Source organism: Bubalus kerabau, chromosome 21, assembly GCF_029407905.1.
Source record: "Bubalus kerabau isolate K-KA32 ecotype Philippines breed swamp buffalo chromosome 21, PCC_UOA_SB_1v2, whole genome shotgun sequence".
NCBI lineage: Eukaryota > Metazoa > Chordata > Mammalia > Artiodactyla > Bovidae > Bubalus > Bubalus kerabau.
In genome coordinates this window covers 40,147,041-40,170,147 of record NC_073644.1, presented here as the reverse complement: position 1 = coordinate 40,170,147, position 23,107 = coordinate 40,147,041, and the positions used below count along the sequence as shown (strand labels likewise).

The window sequence follows — 23,107 nt, the reverse complement described above, 5'->3', positions numbered from 1 at the left end:
ATAAACCTTATTATTATGTCAAAACCCATACATTTATATAGATTCAGATTCCTAATAAAAATTGCAAAATTTTGTAGGTAAGCAAGCTATACGTTTATTTACAGACAAGAACACTTCACCTTAAGACTGAATGATGAGTCATATGAACCACTGCTGCTACCCTTCTGCTGCGTCCTGCAGTTCACTCCTAAGTCCAAGGGAAGCAGACAATGTTTGTGTCCCATGGACTCAACCTTCTATTTCACCGTTACCCAAAGCGTCATTTTCTAGAACCTCTGAACACAAAATGACTTACACTTCATCTCATCAAGAAGCTGTTTGCTGGTATCAAATAAAGTTCTGTACACTGTAATAGACTTGGATAATTGGTCCTTTTCTTTTGTAAGCGCTGCCATTTGTTGCTGCTTCTTAACATCTAAGAAAAACATTCAGATAATTTATTTCAATTTTTAAAATGTGACTTTTCCAAAATGTCATCACAAGATTAGATAACTAGTAAGCACCATTTAATGGAAAGCAAAACAGTTATTCAAAGTACCACAAACTCAAGAGTTTATCCTCTAGTTTTCTAGAGACTTACCATTGTAAAACATAAATGGTAGGATATACGATTCTAACGTTCTTGATAAAGCTGGCAGCCGAGGCTCAAACACAATAAAATACTCAGTACTATCCCTTCCAGGACTATTTTCTGCTAGCACTAGACTCTGTATAAAGAAAAGAGCAGTAAGGAAAAACCAGTTTTGAAAAGATATTTGTAAATACACAAATGTTATATATCTCATTGTGCTCTGTTTTCAAGTAACTGGTAAATTTAAAAGGCAAAACTGACTGACCTGTGAGGTTCATTAATCATTCACTCAAACATCAGCAGCACCATCCAAGACATAAAACTCTTTGGTATTGGTTTGAAAGCCAAATTATCTTATCAATAAATAGCTTTTGCAAAAATTATATACAATAGAAAACTATGAGAAAAAGTATCTTCCAGACCAGAAATAACAATGGCTTCTTATATCTTGACCAGAAATGGCTTGATTTCTATCTTTAAGTTGAAGCAGTGTGAAACAACTGATGGTGTGAAAGTTTTAAAAATAATCACAAAGAAATACACAAAGCCCACTGCTGAGTTTAAGTTACAGCTGTTACCATGGAAGCAGACCCATCAGTCCCAGGTGACCAAACAAGAGGTCCTGAAAAGCTCTAAAGATTTGGGCTTTTTAATGTATTTTTCTTCATTAACGCAAACACACAAAAACTCCTGATATATTTTATAGCATATAGCTAGCAAATAATGCAATACAAATATCTATATCCTAAATAATCTTTTCAGTCTTACATGGAAACAATGGATACTAGCTGTTTTGTTTTTTAGACCATAGTAATCAAGTTCAGAGAAATAAAATTTTTAAAAATCTAAATCAACAGAACACCACAGAACAATCCACGAAATAATAAAATAAGTCTATCATTAAACCAACGCCCAATCCCATTTGGTTTCTGAAAGCTGTTTTCAATGTACTTATATGAATATAAACACAAAAATAAAACTTCTTACACTTAAAATATAACAAACTTTACTGTAGCAATTTGCTTTCAGCACTAATTTTGATCTGTCAATCAATTCAAGTAAATATTTAGTTACCAATTTTTTACATTTATGCAAAGTATAGATATAATATTCTTTCACTGGGTGATGAACATTTTAGTAAAAAATTTTAGCTAGTACTTATAATACAGCAAAGAACCTTTATATACCTCTTGGTGTGTTCTCTAGACTAGCCAGAGAAACATAATGACTTGTTAAAAGTTTGTTTTAATAGGTAGTATCAAATTTCTCTTGAAAATGACTACATCAAATTATCCTCTCATCATTAGTGCGTAATATCCAGTTCCCCTGATGCTTGGCTAACATTTATCATCAATCATTTTTTTTTTTTAATAAAAAAAATGTATTAAAAACAACCAGTCATTACTGTTTTAACTAGCATTTCCCAGATTACTACTGAAGTCTGCTTCTTGTTCATTAGTTATTTATAGCTTCTCTTCCACTAACTGCCTGTTTATATTCATTATCATTTATTTTTCTACTAGATTGTCTTTTTTCTTATTGATTTGCAGGAAGTTCTTCAGAATATTTTAAAAATATGTTCAATATACTGTACTAATACATTATTATACCAAAATGTTATTAATCTTCTATTTATATAATTAAATATAAAATCTTATCCTTGATGTCTTATTTAAGGAGGCCTTTTCTATCTCAAAGTTTTACAGTTTGTAATCTATGTGTTCAGTTTACCAAAATCCATGGAATAACAGAATTGAAGAGAACTGAAGAGTCCAAAACTGGATTCATATACAAATGGCAACTTGAAATGCAAGCAATGGACAAATACACAGCAGAGTAAAATGTAGATCAAGAAGGCAAATGACAAAGAATTTGAATAACACAATTAACAAACATGAATAATTATAAATTTAGATTAAAGCTTTAAAGAAAGCAGTACACATTCTTTTCTAACAAACGGGAACAAATGACTATGTTCTAGACCCAGTGTCTCTTAAATGTCCCTAATGACAAGAATCACCTGCACAGATCAGATCAGATTCCACAGCCCTGCCCCAGACCTACCAAATTAATACATGGTCAGGAGGCAAGTAGGACCTGAGAGATTTCTGCTTCTTCAACGTGATACTAGGAACCTCTAGTGGAAAATCACATGCATGACACGAAGCTGACAGAACATGTAGCTGTGGGAGAATAGTTTATGTCACTGTCCCAACCTCAGAAATGTGTACAGCAGGGTAACCAAATGCCTGTGACTGTGGCCAAGGAAACAGGACAGCGGTAACCTGGATACAGGGAGTGGGCACCTGTGTTCTTCCAATGCAAACCGACTCTGCATGTTCAAAATGTCTTCCCCGCCCTTCTGTTTTTCAACTTGTGGTTTCATTACCCAATCTTTGTTAGAGTGTAAGAAAATTTCACTTTATCCTCAACCATGATAAAAATAAAAGAACAAGGGTAAATGTAAGTAGCAACTGACACTTGCCCTCAATGTCAAGGAATGAAAAGCAGCAGCATGGATGCAGCTGACTGGAAAATCCTACTACCTGAAGAGAATCTTGGCCCAGTACTGCCAAGTCTTTCGAATTCTCCAAATAAACCAGGAATCTATAGAGATGTTCAGCTTGTTCGTTGGTCTGGCAAAGACCATTACGGCATTACAGAAAAAGATCTCTTTCTGAAAATTCAGGAATTTTTAAAGTGTTGAAAACTAATTAAAATGGAAATGCTGTGATGGTCAGTCTTTGCCAGACCAACCAAGAAGTCGAAATGTAGACCAGGTGCAAGATGGCAGATTCCCCAATTGTAAGCCTAATATTGTTAAAACAATGTGAAGAAAGCTCATGCAAGCACTGCTGATAAAACTCTGCAAAGAAAAGTACATTTTCACTTTAGGATTGATCAAATAAATTATAACCATCAACACAACAATGTAGATTTATTCTCGAGATAAAGATATATGTATGAACGTCAGAGTTGGACCATAAAGAAAGCTGAGGCCAAAGAATTGATGCTTTTAAATTGTGGTGTTGGAGAAGACTCTTGAGAGCCTCCTTAGACTGCAAGGAGATTAAACCAGTCAAGTGTAAAGGAAATCAGTCCTCAATAGTCACTGGAAGGACTGATGCTGAAGCTCCAAGACTTTGGTCACCTGATGTGAAGAACTGACTCACTGTAAAAGACCCTGATGCTGGGAAAGATTGAAGGCAGGAGGAGAAGGGGATGACAGAGGATTGGATGGCATCACCAACTTGATGAACATGAGTTTGAAAAAGCTCCGGGAGTTGGTGATGGACAGGGAAGCTTGGCATGCTGCAGTCCATGGGGTCGCAAACAGACACAAGTGAGCGACTGAACTGAACTGACAGATATTCAGCAAGGATGTGCGAAATGAGAAAAGGTTTCATTGAAGTAGAATTCTATTATATTAATGAAATTTTACACCCTCCTCCATGTCTATATAAATCACATTCATAGGACATCCATGAGGTGTTAGTGTATATACAGAAAAGTGTGGAAGATTATACACTGAATTGCTAATCGTCAGTATCTCTGAATGGTGACAGTGCAGTGATTATTTATGTTCTCTCACTGGGTATGCTTTATATAAGCAAAGCTATTTCCATTTTGGAAAAAAAAGAATGACAAAGATAAGCTAGTTTTACTAAACTTTTCTAGATATGTGTACATTTTACCTGGGCTATGTTTGATTCTATTTCTATCCACAGGATGCTGGCTTTTCAATGAAACATGATTATACTGTCAGTGAAGTTAAAACAATCCAGTCACAGAAAACAGTCATCCACAGGGAAAAAGAAAAATAGGGTCTTTTTAACAGTAACAATGATAGTGGGTTCAATGTATAATAGCTCAGAACAAAAATCAAAATATCTTATCTGACTTTCCAATTTAATGCTATAATTAGAATATCATCATAGCTATACATACAAAAGAACAAGTCTAATAATATTGTGGTTTAAACTATTAAATACCAAAACCTTATCTACTAGAACACAAAAATATTACCGTGATTTCAGCTGAACCTTTCACAAAGGGAAATTCAAGTGTTCTAATTTTCCCATTAAAGAGAGGTATGTCATCTTCCTCATTAGAACCTTTGATGGTAGCCATTACAGTGCCAACCAAATCAACTCCAGTATGATTGTTGTAGTCATCCTTAAACAATGAAAAGTTTAAGAAAACTAATTAAAAGAAGCAGAAAAAAGATCAAACACAGAGAAGGACATGGGAAAATCAGAAATATGACCTATTTATAAAGCTCCAAATATTAAATCACCCTGATCCTTCTTACTCCAAACATAGAATTCAGATCTCAGAGTAAGAGCTCTACAGGCAGGAAATAATCCCAGAAACCATAAAAGAACCAAAAATTTCCACCTAATACAATGATTCCCAACTTTATTAAAAGGTCTCACATTTTAAAAAGTGTTATGTACCTTTAGCATCTATTTAAGATCAAGGGAAAACCAGTTTAAGAACCAGTTAAGTTTCATGGTCTAAAAACAAGAAAACACACTGAAGGCGTTAACAACCCTCTTTGCCAAGTTTTTAAAAAAATGAAGTCCCACTAGTGTTATTTTACATGTTGTTGTTAATATTCTTAGCAGCCCTATTTTTGCTTACCCTCTGGGTAACCAGAAAGTTTTAAAGAGCTCATTATGATCAGTCATGATGGCAAATCTCTTCAAAATACATACTTAATTACTTCCTGCCCCTCACTGAAATGGACACTGAAGAACTGACTTACTTAACACATTCATAATGCTTACATGAAATAGTGGATTAAAGATATATATTAGTAAAGGTGGGCAGATTTCTGCATTTTTTAATCACTCCTACTTAGTATATCTGGATTTATTTTATGTATAATGGAATTCATTCTCTATTTGTATTTAAGTATAAAGATACTGATAAGCCTTTCATTAACTTGCATAAATTTTTCCTATAAACTTGAACAGAATAATTCAGATAGGATTCTATAGTAACTATCTTGCACCTTGAAACTAGGAATAATGTTTGTTACCCTTGGTAATTTGGAAGTAAATAAACATTACCGTGATATGAAGATACAAATCTTTGACCAGGGTCCTACTGGCAACTGAGCGAACATTTGAAACAGCTGGTGTAGCTGGCTGAATTTCAGGAACTAACTTCACAGGTTGATTAGGTAGAACATCCACTATAATCTAAGAAAAGGAGCATTCTTATTAACAACACATTAATAGTTTAGTATTTAACGATGAAGAAACAGAGCATATCCTAAATGAAATGAAATACTACCTTCCAAAACATATTTCCATTAAATTCTTAAAACCAATCAACTTTTTAAAACTGAAAATAAAAGGTGTAACATTAATGTTTGAATGTTAACCATTTAAAAACAAATTTAGAAACACTTAACAATACATGTAATTGTTAAAAAAAATTAGTGCACTAACAATAATGAATGGAGATGATGTATGTTAAAACTACCTTAAAACTTCATTATCTAGAATCCTGAAATGTTATTACTTGAAACATTTTCACATACAACTGATAGAAGCAACCCTGACCATGATATAGATTAATTACTAATCAAGTCCTCAATATCAACAGGGATAAAAAAGTAACTTCAGTATCAGGTCAAGTTTAATCAACATAATTTAAGTATATATATATTCTAAAATTCCTGAAGATGGCATTTATACCTTCCATCCAATAATCAAAGCACTTTTAAACAAAACACTTCAAACACTTCATTCCTCAACCACGTAAGAAAATGTGAAGGTAACTAAAGCTAACTGCCATGCATAAACAGAGTAAACAAACCTGCTCACTGTTAAGAATATTTGCTTTATCCATCGTAAAACCAAACTGGATACAGTATGTCCCCACCTTGTTAGGAACTGCTTTATCCCTAAGAAGAATGAGATAAGATCACTGGTAACTTTTAAATAAAAGGGAAAGAAATTAAAAGCATTAACATTTCTTTTCCTTCCATGAAAACTAAATGAGTAAGAGAGTTACTTTACCACATTCAACTTCATTCATCAAATACTTCCTGCAACATGAAGCTTAATATCAGTCCCTCTTACCTAGACATTCTATCACAAAACATCTAGAACAAAAACTCTGGATGTGGTAAAAATTGAATATAAAGTTGATAAAGTAGTAAATACAATAAACGCTGAATTACATATCAAATGAATTTAGCTTCATTTCCACACAAATTTCCATCTCAGTTTTATATTTCAAGTTTATAAACTATCCAACTGATCTTATACTGCTTTGTTTTCCATTTATATGTTCTAAATAAATAACTATGTAATTATATATCTATATATATAAAAGATATTTATTGTAACTAAATTACCAATAAGGAACTTAGTAAGAGGTAGACTTGCCAGACTATTTTGGCCACAAACACAATGAATACATAAATGATGGAGCAGCCAAATAAATAAAATTTAGGAGTAAAACTATATACCTGTATCTATCTATCCATATATATATATATATATATATATATATAAAGAAAAGGAAAAATAACACCTACTGCCTCAACAGATGATGAAACCTAATGTCATTCATGAAAAACAGAAGTTCTTTTAGTAATGATTACAAATGAACAGCCTGATAACGATACCTACCCAAAATAAAGACCCTAAAGTGAACATCATAATTATAAGTGAAATGCTGAGATGCCCCTTTTGGACTGGGAATGATTTTAGAATAATCACTCTCATCGTATCCATTCAATATTTTACTCTAAGTCCTAGCCAGTGAGGTACAGCAAGGAAAAGAAATAAAACAACTAAGGATTAGAAAGCAATAAACCTATCATTATTCACAGAGATGAGTGTATAAATACCTAAAACTTCATTTTTGTTACTGGTCTGTAATAAGATAACAAAACTCAAAACAGTTAGATAGATATATAGTAATCTGACATTGCCTTGACATAAGTGCACACTGAAAGGACTCAATTCCAGTGTGATTACATTATTAGATTCAAATGTGTAATTTTCAGTAACAAAAACCCCAGAAGGCAAACAAATAGTAAAGTATGGGGAAAATAAGTCAATCAAAACTGTCCCTGAAAAACATCAGGAGGCTGATATACTAGACAAGGACTTTAAAACAACTGTTATAAAGATTCTCAAAGAATTAAAAGAAGATGTGAAAAGAGTCAAGAAAGTAATGTATAGAAAAAGACAAAAATTTCAATTAAAGAGAAAACTTAAAAAGAAACCAAAAGCAAGTTCTTCAGCTGAAATGTACAATAACTGAAGTGAAAATCTCACTACAAGTATTCAAAGGCAGATTCAAGTATGTGAAGAATTAATGAACTTGAAGATAAGACAGTGGAAATTATACAGTCTGAGGAACAGAAAGAAAAAAGATAGAAGGAAAGTGAACAGAGTGTAAGGGACCTGAGATACATCAAGTGGACCAACATACACACTGTGGGAATTCGAGGCGAAAAAAGGGAAAAGTACGGCAGGGACAATTTTTGAAAAATGGCTGGAAATTTCCCTAGTTTGATGAAAGACATTAATATAAATATCCCAGACGCTCAAGGAATTCCAAGTAAGATAAAACTCAAAGAGACCAACACCAAGACACTAACACAAACTTTCATAGGACAAAGAAAAAGAATATTAGCAGCAGCAAGAGGAAAGCAAATCATTACATACAAGGCATCCTCAACAAGGTAATTTCTTATCACTAAGTTTGGAAGTCAGAAGGCAGTAGGCCAATGTTCTCAAAGTGTTAAAAGAAACTGTCAACCAAGAATGTTACTTCCAGCAAAACTGTCCCTCAAAAATGAGGGAGAAATTAAAACATTCTCAGAAAGGAATTCCCTGGTTGGCCAGTGGTTAGGGCTCAAGTGATTCCACTGCAGGGAGGTGGGGGACCAGGGTGGGGTTCGGGGGGCAGGGTTTGATCCCAGGTTGTGGAACTAAGATCCTGCATGCCATGCAGCATGACCACATTCTCATATAAACAAAAGCTAAGAGAGTTCATTACCACTACACCTGGCCAAGAAGAAATGGTCAAGGTAAAATGAAATAATAATAGATAGTAACTTGAAGCTATGTGGAAAAATAGGGATCTCAACAAAGTTAAACACACAGGTAATTGTGAATGCTGGTATTATTGTGAACAATTTGTACCTTTTGTTTTCTATTTGGCTTAATAAACTAATACATTTAATGAAATAAAGCAATTATTAGTTCAAAAGGCAAAAAGACATTTCTAATAAATGAAACCTTAGGCACCATGTATCCAAAACCATTTACAGATTTCAAAGTACAGAAGAAAGAAGCAACACTTAAAGTCACATAGTTAAATAAAAAAACTAGTTCAGTTTTTTTATTTTGTAAGATCTTAAGTTTAGAATTATAGAAATCTCCTATATAATAAAATATTATAAATGCCCTGACAACAGAATTCTTCTGATGTTTTTGATAGTTCTGAAAGCAAATATATCACAACAATCTTTCCCCAAATCATTTTGCAAACTTTGTAGACAAAATATTTTCTATTTGATCATAAATTATTTCTCCTTAGCTAAACAGGCACATGTTGCCAACGCTGATTAACTCCGTAACAAAATATGCATTAAAATATGAAATGATTTGAGAAATACCTGAAATAGAAGCAGCCATCTTCTTTGTCATTATCCTTTATTTTATTACAACTAAATATTTCTGCCTAGAAGGAAACGTGGGAAAGGAAAAGAGAGAAATCACAAACATTTAGCATAGTATATTTAGGACAGAAACTTACTTTACCTTTACTAAGTGTGAATCCAAATCACATGTAGATTGATAAATACAAACACACGTCTACATATATGTATCTTTATCATGCGTGTGTGACACAAAAGTGACATTAGTCACAGTGCAAAGATATACCATTAATTATTAAAGGATATATAACAGATCTTAACGGTGGTGACATAATTTTAAGGTAATAGCAGATTGGTGGGACTGATGGTATAAATTAAGGAAGCTAGTTTCCTAAACAGATGACTAAACTGAAACATAAATCCTAAAAGGCATTATTAAATGAGGACCCCTGATACAGTTTGGTTTATTGTCCACTGTGAGGTCTGTTTCAGTTTGGCACTGTCTGGTATGGCAGCCCATAGTGACCACTGAGCACCCAAAATGTGACTGGCTCAGACTGAGGAGTGTAAGCGTAAAACACACAGCAAATTCCAAAGACCTGGGAAGATGTGAGCATGCAAAACATCATTATTAAATTTTAAAATACTGAGTACATGGTGAAATGGTAATTTTTTAACATATTAGTTTAAAACTATATTAAAATTAATTTATTTCTTGTTAATGTGGCTACTAGCAGAATTTAAGTATCACATGTGGCTAGTATTGTATTTCTATCAGATTGGGCAGCTTTAGACTCTCAAACCGTCTGTCCACTCTACTACTCTGTACTCTATCAATCATTTTTCTTTCTCTCCCTTTCTATATTATCTCTTAATAATATTTAGTGGTTTTCTGTCTTGTGCTACTGCTCTTTAGACTTACTTCTGAAACTCACCCTGGTATATTTTTTAAAAACCTAAGTGATGGAATGGGTTACTTTCTAGTTCTACAGGATATACACACTGCATTTTTATATTAAACTACATTTAATTTTATGTTAAATCTAAGAGCTACTTTTAACTTCTAAAATGCTTTCTATGACTTACATTTGCTGGTGGTCGGTTCCCACTGTTTGCCAGTTTCCACATTTTCATGGAAATACGTGCTGGATTAATATTTTTAATGATACTGTCATCTTCAGAAATAACAGTAATCATAAAATCTGTAATAGGGAACATTAAAAAGTTACTTTCTTTCTAGTTCAATTAGTGGATTTGGTTAAATAATTCTATGTCTTAAAGCATACATCTTCTTTAAATGTTAATAATAAAATTCTGATGAAGAAATAAAACTATAATTAGTCTTCCTCAACTATTTGTCTACAGAACTATACAATCATTACAGGTATTGGATATAGATCAATAGTGCTAAACCTCCCACAGAAATCTAATAAATACATCTTTGATACTTCAGTATTGTAAAGATGATGATGTACATGTCATGTGTTTGTATAAACACATTATGTTCCTACTTCATGCCATAAATGATGCTATAAAGCGAGAAAAAGAAAAACACATTTTTGCCATTAATAGTCCTTTGTCTTATTTTCACAGTCTGCCAAGCAAGACCAAAAAGGGTAGGCCATGTTATCTGCAGCACAGGGAACTATATTTAATATCCTGTGATAAACCATAATAGAAAAGAATATGAAAAAGAATGTGTATATGTATGTATAACTGAAACACTCTGCCGTACAGCAATGATTAAGACAACACTGTAAGTCAATTATACTTCAGTAAAAAATAAAAAAGAAAAGTTAGACTGAGACTCAGCCAATCTAGGTCAAATGGTTACAAATCTATATGCTTTATGTAGTCTGCAAATACACCGTTTACCTTCTTTTATGATTTTTCAATAGCATACCATAGTTAAACTAGTAATATTCCCTTATATTTATCATCTATAATATTCATTGGTCACCTATTACAGTTTTTACACAGGAAATAGGACTTATCTCCTCGAACAGATTTAAAAGTTTATGTATATACATAATTACTTTAAAATATTGTTAAATTTCACTTTAAACTTTCTAGTCTGCTTCTTTCACCGCACAGGAATACTCATTCGAGAAAATCAAAGTCTTCAAGAAAATGACCTATGCAAAGCAAATATAATTTCCTATTGACTTGAAAGCTGCCATATTACACAGGAATCATCTGCTTAGTTGACTGTCTCCTACATTAGACTGAACTCAATGAAAACTGCCATGTTCATTACTGAAACTAAGAATCTAGCATAGTGGGTGGGCATAGCAGATATTCAGTAAATCTTTGCTGTTACTAAGTGTCTTTGTTGCTGCTGCTGCTGCTAAGTCACTTCAGTCATGTCCCACTCTGTGTGACCCCATAGACAGCAGCCCACCAGGCTCCCCCGTCCCTGTGATTCTCCAGGCAAGAACACTGGAGTGGGTTGCCATTTCCTTCTCCAAGGCATGAAAGTGAAGTCGCTCAGTCGTGTCCGACTCTTAGCGACCCCATGGACTGCAGCCCACCAGGCTCCTCCATCCATGGGATTTGCCAGGCAAGAGTACTGGAGTGGGGTGCCATTGCCTTGTCTTTAATCATAAATTACGTGATGCATTTCTATCCAAATTAAATTGAACAGTCCTCAATTTGGTTTAACAGTGCAACATATTTAGTGGAACACACCTTCATAGCTCCTGCCATTCAGCAGTTCATACTTCTTTAGCAGAATCTCACAATTCAGTGAATGAATGAACACAAACTGAACTACTTTAAGCTATCAGCTTATACATGAACTTTAAGTTCATTCTTGACCATTAAAGCAATGTAGGATATAGAGGAGAGGGAAAATAAAGCTAAGTCAAATATACTTTCTTTGACATTTAAAAGTTCACAACATGATTGCTTTTTTATCATGTTGAACACCTGGGATAAATAATTTATCCTATTAATCTAAGAGGCAAATTATCACCACAAATTTATTTTAAAACTGAATTACTCACCAGTGAAAATACCCCCTGCTAAAAAGGAAGCATCCTTGTCATATTTAACATTGAGACGAATGGGTTTTTCAGGGTCTGGAAGAATCATCAACTTAATTATGGGTCCTTCTATGGTATTCTTGTTATAAATGGCTTTAACCTGCATATTATGTTCTCCTCTAAAAAGAAAGAAAAAGGGAGAGGGGGGAGCGGGGTTCAAATTGTATTAGTTATAATTAAAAATTCTGAGACAATTTATACAAAGTTTAACTCATTTAGGAAACCTCTCTACTCCTGTTTCATTCCAACTCCTAACGAACACTAAATAGCGGCTATGTATTACTCTTAACGTCAAGTAATAATAAAAATCAATCTCTATAATACCAATAACTATCAAACTTTCAGGTCTTACCTAGGGGCCAAAACACTGAACACTCCAAAATTAGCCCTGCCCCTTTCATCAGTTTTATGCTGTTGGTTTGAAGGAGTGAGCTAAAAACAAAACAAAACGGTTAATTAGAAAATTCTACAAATCAAATTCTTTTCCTCTATTACTATTTAAAAAGCTACATTTGCACACACTCTAAAATCTAAAATTGTCTAATTTAAACTAGCTGAAATAATATAATATGCAATCACATAATACAAAGGAAAACAATCATTCACATTGATCAGTTAAACTAGAATTTTGTGTATTTCAATTATTAAGTTGCAGAATTCAGTGTTCACTCTTTCAATAATGCTGATATATCAAGTGAAGTTTGGTCACATAAATACAGAAGGTATATGCCAAAATCGGGGGGTTGTGGGAGACAGTGCAGGAGAAATAAACATAAATACACATACAAAATTTTAAGTCAAGGCATAACATCATGTCTATCATTAGTTACTTCATCCTTCTCTTAATGTTTACACAGATGTGCTTCTTAAATCTTTGTTGCAATACTACCTTTGTAGTGATAATCAAGCTTTTACTTTTAAATGATTAAGAATCAGTGGCCACATTCCCTAATCACTTGTTAGAAGAATCTTTCAGTCTTTTGCAGATGCTTCTCTAAAAACTTGGATCATACTCTTACTTGGGGTACAATTTAATCACTATTTAACACTCGTGGAAGCAAACACTAAGAACAAAAGTAAATCTGAAGACTGTAGTAGCAGAAAATCAGACTCTCTCCTAATCCTAATACTTAACTTCTGTTTAACGGAACCTAAAGATTAGGTAATTATGGTACATGCAAAAAAAAAAAAAAAAAAAGCAATAGTTGGTGAGACACAAGTGAGAAAGAGTAATTTAACTGCTAAAATAAAACTCTGCATTTGTATCTGTCTCATTTACCTTCCAATCTATCCTCTCTCAACCTATCTTTTTCAGTCTTTCTTCCATCTGGGTCCTAAATCTTTGCTTCTAAGCCAGAAGTCAGTCTTCTATTTCAGGTTATATAACACCAATACTGTAGTCCTTTTTGACAGGCATAAGACTTTTGACCCTTTTTATTCAACCTTGAAAACTAGTCCATGTGGATGACGAGTCATTCCTGGCACTTTAACCTCCTGTATAGTTTTTATTTACTTTTTTTTTTTTAAACTGCACACATGGCTTATAGGATCTTAGTTCCCTGACCAAGGTGCACCCACGCCCCCTGCACTGGAAGCATGGAATCCCAACCACTGGACCACCAGGGAACACTCTTCTGTACAGCTTTTAAGATAAACAAGTTGGGTCCTGTGAAATCCTTACTGAAATTCTTAACTAATGGATTAATTTCAAGAGAACTGTGTATTTACATAATACAAACTGTTCGTATCCACTAAAATTATAAAATCTCTGGAGGGAACTCAAGCCTGGCTGAATACAATTCCAAGATCTCTTTTCTGTGTTGCCTGGCAACAACCTGGCTAGGACAAATGAGTTCCCTTCAACCAACAGGAAAAACTTGTCAAAATACAACCTTGCAAGGGCCTGACAGCACCTTCCCCTTCCCCTCGCAGGAGGGCATCCAACTTTGTGCGAGACATCCAAATTCTCCTCTAGATCCTAACCTGACTATTCCAATACTCATGTTAACAACTGGTACCTAATCCTGGTACCAGACAGAATGTGGTCCACTGGAGAAGGGAATGGCAAATCACTTCAGTATGCTTGCATTGAGAACCCCATGAACAGTATGAAAAGGCAAAAAGATAGGACACTGAAAGATGAACTCCCCAGGTCGGTAGGTGCCCAATATGCTACTGGAGATCAGTGGAGAAATAATTCCAGAAAGAATGAAGGGATGGAGCCAAAGCAAAAACAACATCCAGTTGTGGATGGGTCTGGTGATAGAAGCAAGGTTCGATGCTGTAAAGAGCAATATTGCACAGGGACCTGGAATGTTAGGTCCATGAATCAAGGCAAATTGGAAGTGGTCAAACAGGAGATGGCAAGAGTGAACATCAACATTCTAGAAATCAGCGAAGTAAGATGGAATGGAATGGGTGAATTTAATTCAGATGACCATTATATCTACTAGACCATTATATCTCCATCTAGAAATGGAATACCCATCATAGTCAACAAAAGAGTCCGAAATGCAGTATTTGGATGCAATCTCAAAAACGACAGAATGATCTCTGTTCGTTTCCAAGGCAAACTATTCAATATCACAGTAATCCAAGTCTATGCCCCAACCAGCAACACTGAAGAAGCTGAAGTTGAACGGTTCTATGAAGACCTACAAGACCTTCTAGAACTAACACCCAAAAAAGATGTCCTTTTCATTATAGGGGACTGGAATACAAAAGTAGGAAGTCAAGAAACACCTGCACGAACAGGCAAATTTGTCCTCAGAGTACAGAATAAAGCGGGGCAAAGGCTAATAGAGTTCTCCCAAGAGAACGCACTGGTCATAGCAAACACCCTCTTCCAACAACACAAGAGAAGACTCTACACATGGACATCAACAGATGGTCAACACCAAAATCAGACTGATTATATTCTTTGCAGCCAAAGATGGAGAAGCTCTATACAGTCAGCAAAAACTAGACCAGGAGCTGACTGTGGCTCAGATCATGAACTCCTTATTGCCATATTCAGACTTAAACTGAAGAAAGTAAGGAAAACCACTAGACCATTCAGGTATGACCTAAATCAAATCCCTTATGGGTATACAGTGGAAGTGAGAAATAGATTTAAGGGACTAGATCTGATAGTCAGAATGCCTGATGAACTATGGACGGAGGTTCGTGTACAGAAGACAGGGATCAAGACCATCTTAGGGAAAAGAAATGCAAAAAAGCAAAACGGCTGTCTGGGGAGGCCTTACAAATAGCTGTGAAAAGAAGAGAAGCGAAAAGCAAAGGAGAAAAGGAAAGATACACCCATTTGAATGCAGAGTTCCAAAGAACAGCAAAGAGAGATAAGAAAGCCTTCCTCAGAGATCAATGCAAAGAAATAGAGGAAAACAACAGAATGGGAAAGACTAGAGATTTCTTTTAGAAAATTAAAGATACCAAGGGAACATTTCATGCAAAGATGGGCTCGATATAGGACAGAAATGGTAGGGACCTAACAGAAGCAGAAGATGTTAAGAAGAGGTGGCAAGAATACACAGAAGAACTGTACAAAAAAGATCTTCACGACCAAGATAATCATGGTGTGATCACTCACCTAGAGCCAGACATCCTGGAATGTGAAGTCAAGTGGGCCTTAGGAAGCATCACTACGAACAAAGCTAGTGGAGGTGATGGAATTCCACTTGAGCTATTTCAAATCCTGAAAGATGATGCTGTGAAAGTGCTGCACTCAATATGCCAGCAAATTTGGAAAACTCAGCAGTGGCCACAGGACTGGAAAAGGTCAATTTTCATTCCAATCCCAAAGAAAGGCAATGCCAAAGAATGCTCAAACTACCGCACAATTGCACTCATCTCACATGCTAGTAAAGTAATGCTCAAAATTCTCCAAGCCACGCTTCAGCAATACGAGAACTGTGAACTTCCAGATGTTCAAGCTGGTTTTAGAAAAGGCAGAGGAACCAGAGATCAAATTGCCAACATCTGCTGGATCATCGAAGCAAGAGAGTTCCAGAAAAACATCTATTTCTGCTTTATTGACTATGCCAAAGCCTTTGACTGAGTAGATTACAATAAGCTGTGGAAAATTCTGAAAGAGATGGAAATACCAGACTACCTGACCTGCCTCTTGAGAAACCTGTATGCAGGTCAGGAAGCAACAGTTAGAACTGGACATGGAACAACAGACTGGTTCCAAACAAGAAAAGGAGTACGTCAAGGCTGTATGCTGTCACCCTGCTTATTTAACTCATATGCAGAGTACATCATGAGAAAAGCTAGGTTGGAGGAAGCACAAGTTGGAATCAAGATTGCCGGGAGAAATACCAATAGCCTCAGATATGCAGATGACACCACCATTATGGCACAAAGTGAAAAGGAACTAAAGAGCCTCTTGATGAAAGTGAAAGAGGACGAGTGAAAAAGTTGGCTTAAAGCTCAACATTCAGAAAACGAAGATCATGGCATCCGGTCCCATCACCTCATGGCAAATAGATGGGGTAACAGTGGAAACAGTGGCTGACTTTATTTTTCTGAGCTCCAAAATCTCTGCAGATGGTGACTGTAGTCATGAAATTAAAAGATGCTTACTTCTTGGAAGGAAAGTTATGACCAACCTAGACAGCATATTGAAAAGCAGAGGCATTACTTTGTCAACAAAGGTCCGCCTAGTCAAGGCTATGGTTTTTCCCATGGTCATGTATGTTTGTGAGACTTGGATTGTAAAGAGCTGAGCACCGAAGAATTGATGCTTTTGAACTGTGGTGTTGGAGAAAACTCTTGAGAGTCCCTTGGACTGCAAGGAGATCCAACCAGTCTATCCTAAAGGAGATCAGTCCTGGGTGTTCATTGGAAGGACTGATGTTGAAGCTGAAACTCCAATACTTTGGCCACCTGATGCAAAGAGTTGACCCATTGGAAAAGACGGATGCTGGATAAGATTGAAGGCAGAAGGGGACGACAGAGGATGAGATGGTTGGATGGAATCACGGACTCAATGGACATGGGTTTGGGTGGACTCCGGGAGTTGGTGATGGAGAGGGAGGCCTGGCGTGCTGCGGTTCATGGGGTCACAAAGAGTCGGACATTAGTGAGCGAGTGAACTGAACTGAACCTAATCCTGGACTTCCTGGTATCCAGGCACTATGTTTGCACCCAAACATTACAAGGCCATGTTCATGCTTGCTGATTTCCCTAGACTACGTCTCAGTAGAGGTTCAACAGCTCTGCCCAGGTAGCTCTCCAAAAGGCAGGCAGAACACAGCTACTCATATGACTCTCTTGCTTCACCCTTAGAGCTTTTAGGTTTCCCCAATAATGCCTGTTTCATAACCCAGACTGCAGGTCATTGTATCTAACTTCTTCCACCTTGTCAGCATTACCTATTCGTAATCTGAAATTCAGATATTATTAATATTGTGTAATAAACAGTCATAATTAGAGACTGCTGTCTCTTGTTATACTGTTTGCAAGATATAACTGTACTTCCTCAAAATAACTATTAAAATGTTAGACTGACAAAATAAGCAATGAACTTGGGCAAACTCCAGGAGAGAGTGAGGGTAAGGGAAGCCTGGCATGCTACAGTCCATGGGATCACAAAGAGTCGGACACAACTTAGTGACTGAATAACAAAAACAAAACTAAGCAATAGTGAAGATTATATAAGATATTATTTTTTTAAAAAAAAGAATGGTAACAGCTAAAGATATGATGATCCTGAGAATGAAAGCCAAAATTTTAAGTGAGAATTATTTAAGGATGTTTAAAACGTACCTTTAAATTGTTAGCTTTTACAAGACTTATTTTAACCTGTGGCACAGGTGCTGGATTATCCCACTGATCACAAAGTTGAACGATGAGAGGATTCTGCAATTCTCTTCCATTAATCACTGGAATGGACTAAAACATATACAAATCTTTTAAGAAGCACTAAAACATGCCGAACAATATGATTACTGTTTAAGTGAAACAATCACTGAATTTATCTGTTTTACTCACAAATAGCTCCTTTTATCAATTAACATAAACTTCTGAAATTCAATTACACTGTCACTAATAACACTCTTCTTACAGAAATGATAAAAAATTTGATAAAAGGGAAAATATATTTGACATTACTGGCTTCCAGAGCCAGTCAAGAATTCTGAAAATTACATGTTGCAAGGACTGCAATGGAAACAGAAGTTTATCTTAGGCTCTCATATTTAGCACTGGTCAATCTACAGTCTAACTCCTCCATCAATTGTTGGCACTCTGTCAAGTCTACATGAAGCAGTATGCACAGCTTTCCAGCTCCTAGTCAAATAGGGCTAGTCATGGATAAACTTAAACAAAACAGTGTAGACTTAAAATGATTCTTGCCTTTCCCTTAATTCAAGTAAGGCCTGTGTAACTCTGGGAATTTGTATGCTGACGTAGGTATATCAAAGAAAACCTATTGTCAAGCAAGAAACCTGTTAAAAGTCCAATCCTCTGTATCAGATGTTAAAAGTTAAAGAAAAAAGAAGATAGGAAAGATATAACTAGCAAAAAAGGAAAGTGATTTATCACCCCTCTCCTACTAGTAATGTTCCCTCTGCCTCCTCCATCCCTCCAATTATGTTAGGAGGTTGCTAACAAGTGGGAGAAACATCAATAATGTATTAGGAACTTTTTTTAAAAAGATACCCTTGAAGCTGGTTTATGCTTGACTACCAAAAAATTTTCATGGGTAGACTATATTCTATGTGCTAAAGTTTATAAAAAGCCTGAATACACTAAAAGTGCTAATGTTTCCAAATGTAAACACATCAGGGTCTTTATTTCTAGTTACATAATTATCCATCTATCAAATAGCAACTACCTGGTAAAGAATATCTTTCAGTAAACAACTTACAGCCCAAGCTGTTAGCTGAAAATTCTTCTGGGTAGTAGTGGAGAAAGGAAATAACCAAAACCAAGTGTTCATGATTTGCCACTTTTTAATACTGTCATGCAATATAACGTTTCAGGATTTGTTTCTTCATTTATAAGGAAGGAATTTGTTTCCTCATTTATAAGGAAGGACAATACATCATAATGTTGAAGATCAACTGAGAAAATATATGTATATTTATATAATTTTTCTATTTATCATGCTTAGGTGTTAAATTAGTTCCCCTTTCTATTTAAGATCATGTGTGTGGACGAGGGAGGTAGGTCAAAAATTAAATTGGAAAATTCTAGGAAAACCACATATTCAATGATAACACTTTCAGCCTTACCCATATACAACATATCTCTTAACAGAGAATTGGTTTTACGTTTTATTTTTAAAGCTTTTGGATTTCAGTGGTATCTGCAAATAAATCCTATAATAAATTTTTGAGTTAACAAGCTGTCATTAATTTTTCTATTCTCCTCCACAAAATCATTTAAAAATATGAACATGTAAAGATTTTTTCCACCTCAAAGGTACTCAATTATTCCATGATACTGTCAGTCAACAAATTTTTTATTGACATCATTAGGTTTCTAAGAAGGCATTGATTTATGCAGTAAACACGCTTATATAAAAACAAGTGCACTGGCTTTGCAGTACAACTCTTCAGTCAACAAGTGTTAAGGAAAAAATTGTTTTTAAAGCACTGTCATATTTTTTAAATTTACAAATCAAAAAAGGACTAGAGCAGAGATATGCAAGCTTTTCTCAGATGATCAGTTCCTTTGTGGGATAATTTCATCTACTACCATGGTCACGTGAGATGATTTTCCATTAGAAAAAATAATCTTTCGTACCAACAGATAAGGCTGTGCCACACCATAACTGAACACCAGAATGTGAACATTTTAAAATCAGAATTCTAAAAATTTAATGAAAATTGAAAGGTAACAGATTTGACAGAGATTTGCAAATTAGTATTTAAGATATGCATAACTATATGCACAGGGAAGCAAACTGATGTTTTTAAGAGTGTAATGAATGACTTGATATCTGGCATGCATTTAAAAATTCCAGCAAAAACATTTTTTTAATAAGCCAGTGAGAGAGGACAACGAAATACAATTGGTGAAAATCAGTAACTGTTGAAACTGGGGGTTCATTATCTATTTTTATTTTAATGCATATTTTCAATTTCTGTAATAAAACTCTTAGAATTTGAAGTATCTCTATTTAACAAATGAGGGCACAGTGATAAATAATAAAGTATTAAAATTCATATTACTTTGTCCTTTTGTTATTGTTACTATCGTTAGTACTCCGACAACAAAATATAACTTTTGATCTACTAACACTCTGAAGCAGTTAGTAGGTCAAAATATTGATATTAAATTCTTTCAATCAAGGCAGGAAGATACTTACCTCCTTTAACTCTGGCCAGTCTACAAGGAGAAGTTTAGCTGGTGGCCCAGAAACTAGCTGCACTCGAATAAAGTCAGAAAATTCACGCCAAGTAAAGCAAAGATCCTTATTTCCAGGGGGACCTGGAATAAATCTGACGCCTCTCACACTTATACTTTGTGTATTTTCCTAGTGAGGAAAAGCACGTTGAAAAAAACACCAGGAAGATCATGTTTAGTTTTCAGAAAAAAGAAAGAAAATGCTGTCACTACCTATGTGCATACAGATGTGCTTCTGGTAAAACAACAGCAAGCAACACACATATGCCAATATTGGCGTGCCCTGAATTTCATTTCCTTGAGACAAGAAACTGAAATTCTCTTTTGTGAGGGAGACATCGAAAAGGTTCAACCTATGTCCTTTTTCCTTATCTTTTCCTAATTTCCCTCTTCTTTACACTTGCACTGTCTTCTTTCTGCTCCCCAAATAGCCACATATGTGCCTGCCCAACAAGTTCCTTCCCTGTTTGCCACATTTTTTACCTACATGTTGATATTACCAAGGGAATGTGCTTCAGAAGAGCAGTACATTTTATGAAGATGTGGAAATAATCTTAAGAAACAATGGCACATTAAAATCAATATTTTATTTTATTTTTTTTAATATTTTATTTTAAAAAGACTTTAAAAACAGTGTTATTTAAAAACAACTTTGGTTAAAAAAAAAAAACTGGAAGGTTCTTTTTTTTATGCAGAGACTAGGGGTAGACTTCCATTGTTTCTATGAAAGTGAGTCAAGATAGTACCTTTCACTTGTAAAATGACAGTAGAAAGAAAGTCAACTTGACTGGAGAATGAGCCATGGGAGGAGACAGGTGTGCTGCAGCAGAATACTATGGCGTACTTAGGCACCTTAAACAGACAGAATCTAACCTCACAGTATAAAATGCTGACAGGTGGCATAAGATGGGAACTGAAAACACTAGATTTGGTCAGGTGGCACAGGGCAGAAAAACCCAAGAGGCCTGCCTGGGAATGAGACTGAAATGTGAAAACAGAGAGTATACAGAACTCTTCCAAGGAGTTGTTCTATATATAAAAAGGAGAAAAAGAGGGCAGTACTAGATGGACATGTTTTAGAGCCAAAGGAAGCTGTGAGGGGTGAGAGGAGAGAGAGTACGGCATGTTTATATGCTGATGGGAATCTAACAGACAGGGAAAACAAGATGTAGGAAAACAGGTTATAATTTAGGAACAATTAGTTCAAAGAGGATGGGTGTCTATGCATAAAGTGACAGGAAGAAGAGACTGTTCGGGTGTACAACAGTGGTTATTATCTGACTTCATCTACACAGAGGGTGAAGCTAGTCAAGAGAGCATCTGAAAGTCATAGATCAAACCTGATCTTTTACAGTAAACAAAACACGACTAGAAGTTCCTCAGCAGTGCTAAGATATTGTAGAAAAGGCATTCTGAAAACTAGAAAATAACAGCCAAGTAGGTTAGTGGAAACAAAAACTCCAGTTAGGAAGGGCAACAATGAGACTCTCATGATTTTTCTGTTGGGTAAAAGGGATAATGGAGGCTCCAAAAGGAAGAAGAGGTTTAAAAACCACTAAATGCCCTAAATGCATTCAACTTTACTCGAGCCTTAGAATTCCTTCTTTCTGACCTGCTCTAGGCTGGCAGGTTCCTTGAAGGCTCAACTCCAACATCTTTTCTTGAAAACCATCTTTAATCTCTCCAAGAATACTTGTGTTTCCTTGCTTGCAGAAATAATTTCACCAGGATTCTTATTTTTCAAGCTAATCTCAATTAACTGCACACTTGCACACTTTTAAAACTAGTATTCTCCCAGGTATTCTATTTAATGCAGGGACTGAGCACCAAGAAATTTTACTCAAATAGCTACATGAAAAATGATCTTTGTACACATGTCAAAATACTTAGGGATGAAATGGTATGATGTATAGAATTTGCTTCAAAGTGACAGGTAAGGGGGAAGTGATGAATGCTGAAGCTGACTGGTAGGACCATGGGAATTACTTATACTACTTAGGCTATTTTTGTGTATGTTCAAAATTTTTGTGTATGTTTAAATTTTCATAATAAAAATTACTTCAATTTTCTTTACATAATAAAAATTACTTTTACAATTTTTCATTGTAAATACTGCAATCAAATCTCTCTCATTTCTGTTTTTCCCAAACTTTCTGTTATATATAATTTGAATGGAATAGTCAACTATTAACGGGAAACAGTCATACCTGAAAAGTAGTTTTCAAATGTGAGCTATCAAGTCCAATCCCAGCAATTCCCAATGCAGACAGAGAACTTGGTGAAAATGCTTGAATCTGATTCCCATACTGATCTGTAACAGTTATAACTAAAAAGGGGGAGGAAGTTTAATTTTACAGTATCTTAATTTAACATGATGTTGATGTCACATGTTTTACCATGAATATTTGAAGGAAACAATTTAGTGTCATGCAATAATCTGGATTCAGAAAAATATAGGATATGAATCACACTCACATATTTATTTTATGCTAACAAAAGTCA

At 35.1% G+C, this 23,107-nt stretch overlaps 1 protein-coding gene across 3 annotated transcripts in view; it reads right to left on the bottom strand.

Moving 5' to 3' along the window:
- The window catches only part of SMCHD1 (structural maintenance of chromosomes flexible hinge domain containing 1), a 135,499-nt gene that overhangs the window by 31,639 nt on the left and 80,753 nt on the right, over positions 1 to 23,107 (bottom strand). For 2 of the 3 annotated variants that reach the window (XM_055559420.1, XM_055559419.1), the window contains exons 28-39: positions 22,813 to 22,931; positions 20,568 to 20,735; positions 18,020 to 18,145; positions 12,603 to 12,682; positions 12,212 to 12,369; positions 10,293 to 10,408; positions 9,225 to 9,289; positions 6,401 to 6,488; positions 5,647 to 5,778; positions 4,598 to 4,747; positions 581 to 707; positions 296 to 415 (exon numbers count right to left, since the gene is read on the bottom strand). In XM_055559420.1, coding sequence (XP_055415395.1) covers positions 296 to 415; positions 581 to 707; positions 4,598 to 4,747; positions 5,647 to 5,778; positions 6,401 to 6,488; positions 9,225 to 9,289; positions 10,293 to 10,408; positions 12,212 to 12,369; positions 12,603 to 12,682; positions 18,020 to 18,145; positions 20,568 to 20,735; positions 22,813 to 22,931 — 1,449 coding nt within the window. Of the gene's footprint in view, positions 1 to 119; positions 188 to 295; positions 416 to 580; positions 708 to 4,597; positions 4,748 to 5,646; positions 5,779 to 6,400; positions 6,489 to 9,224; positions 9,290 to 10,292; positions 10,409 to 12,211; positions 12,370 to 12,602; positions 12,683 to 18,019; positions 18,146 to 20,567; positions 20,736 to 22,812; positions 22,932 to 23,107 lie in introns of all 3 variants that reach the window. The other variant, XR_008706685.1, reaches the window with a different exon arrangement.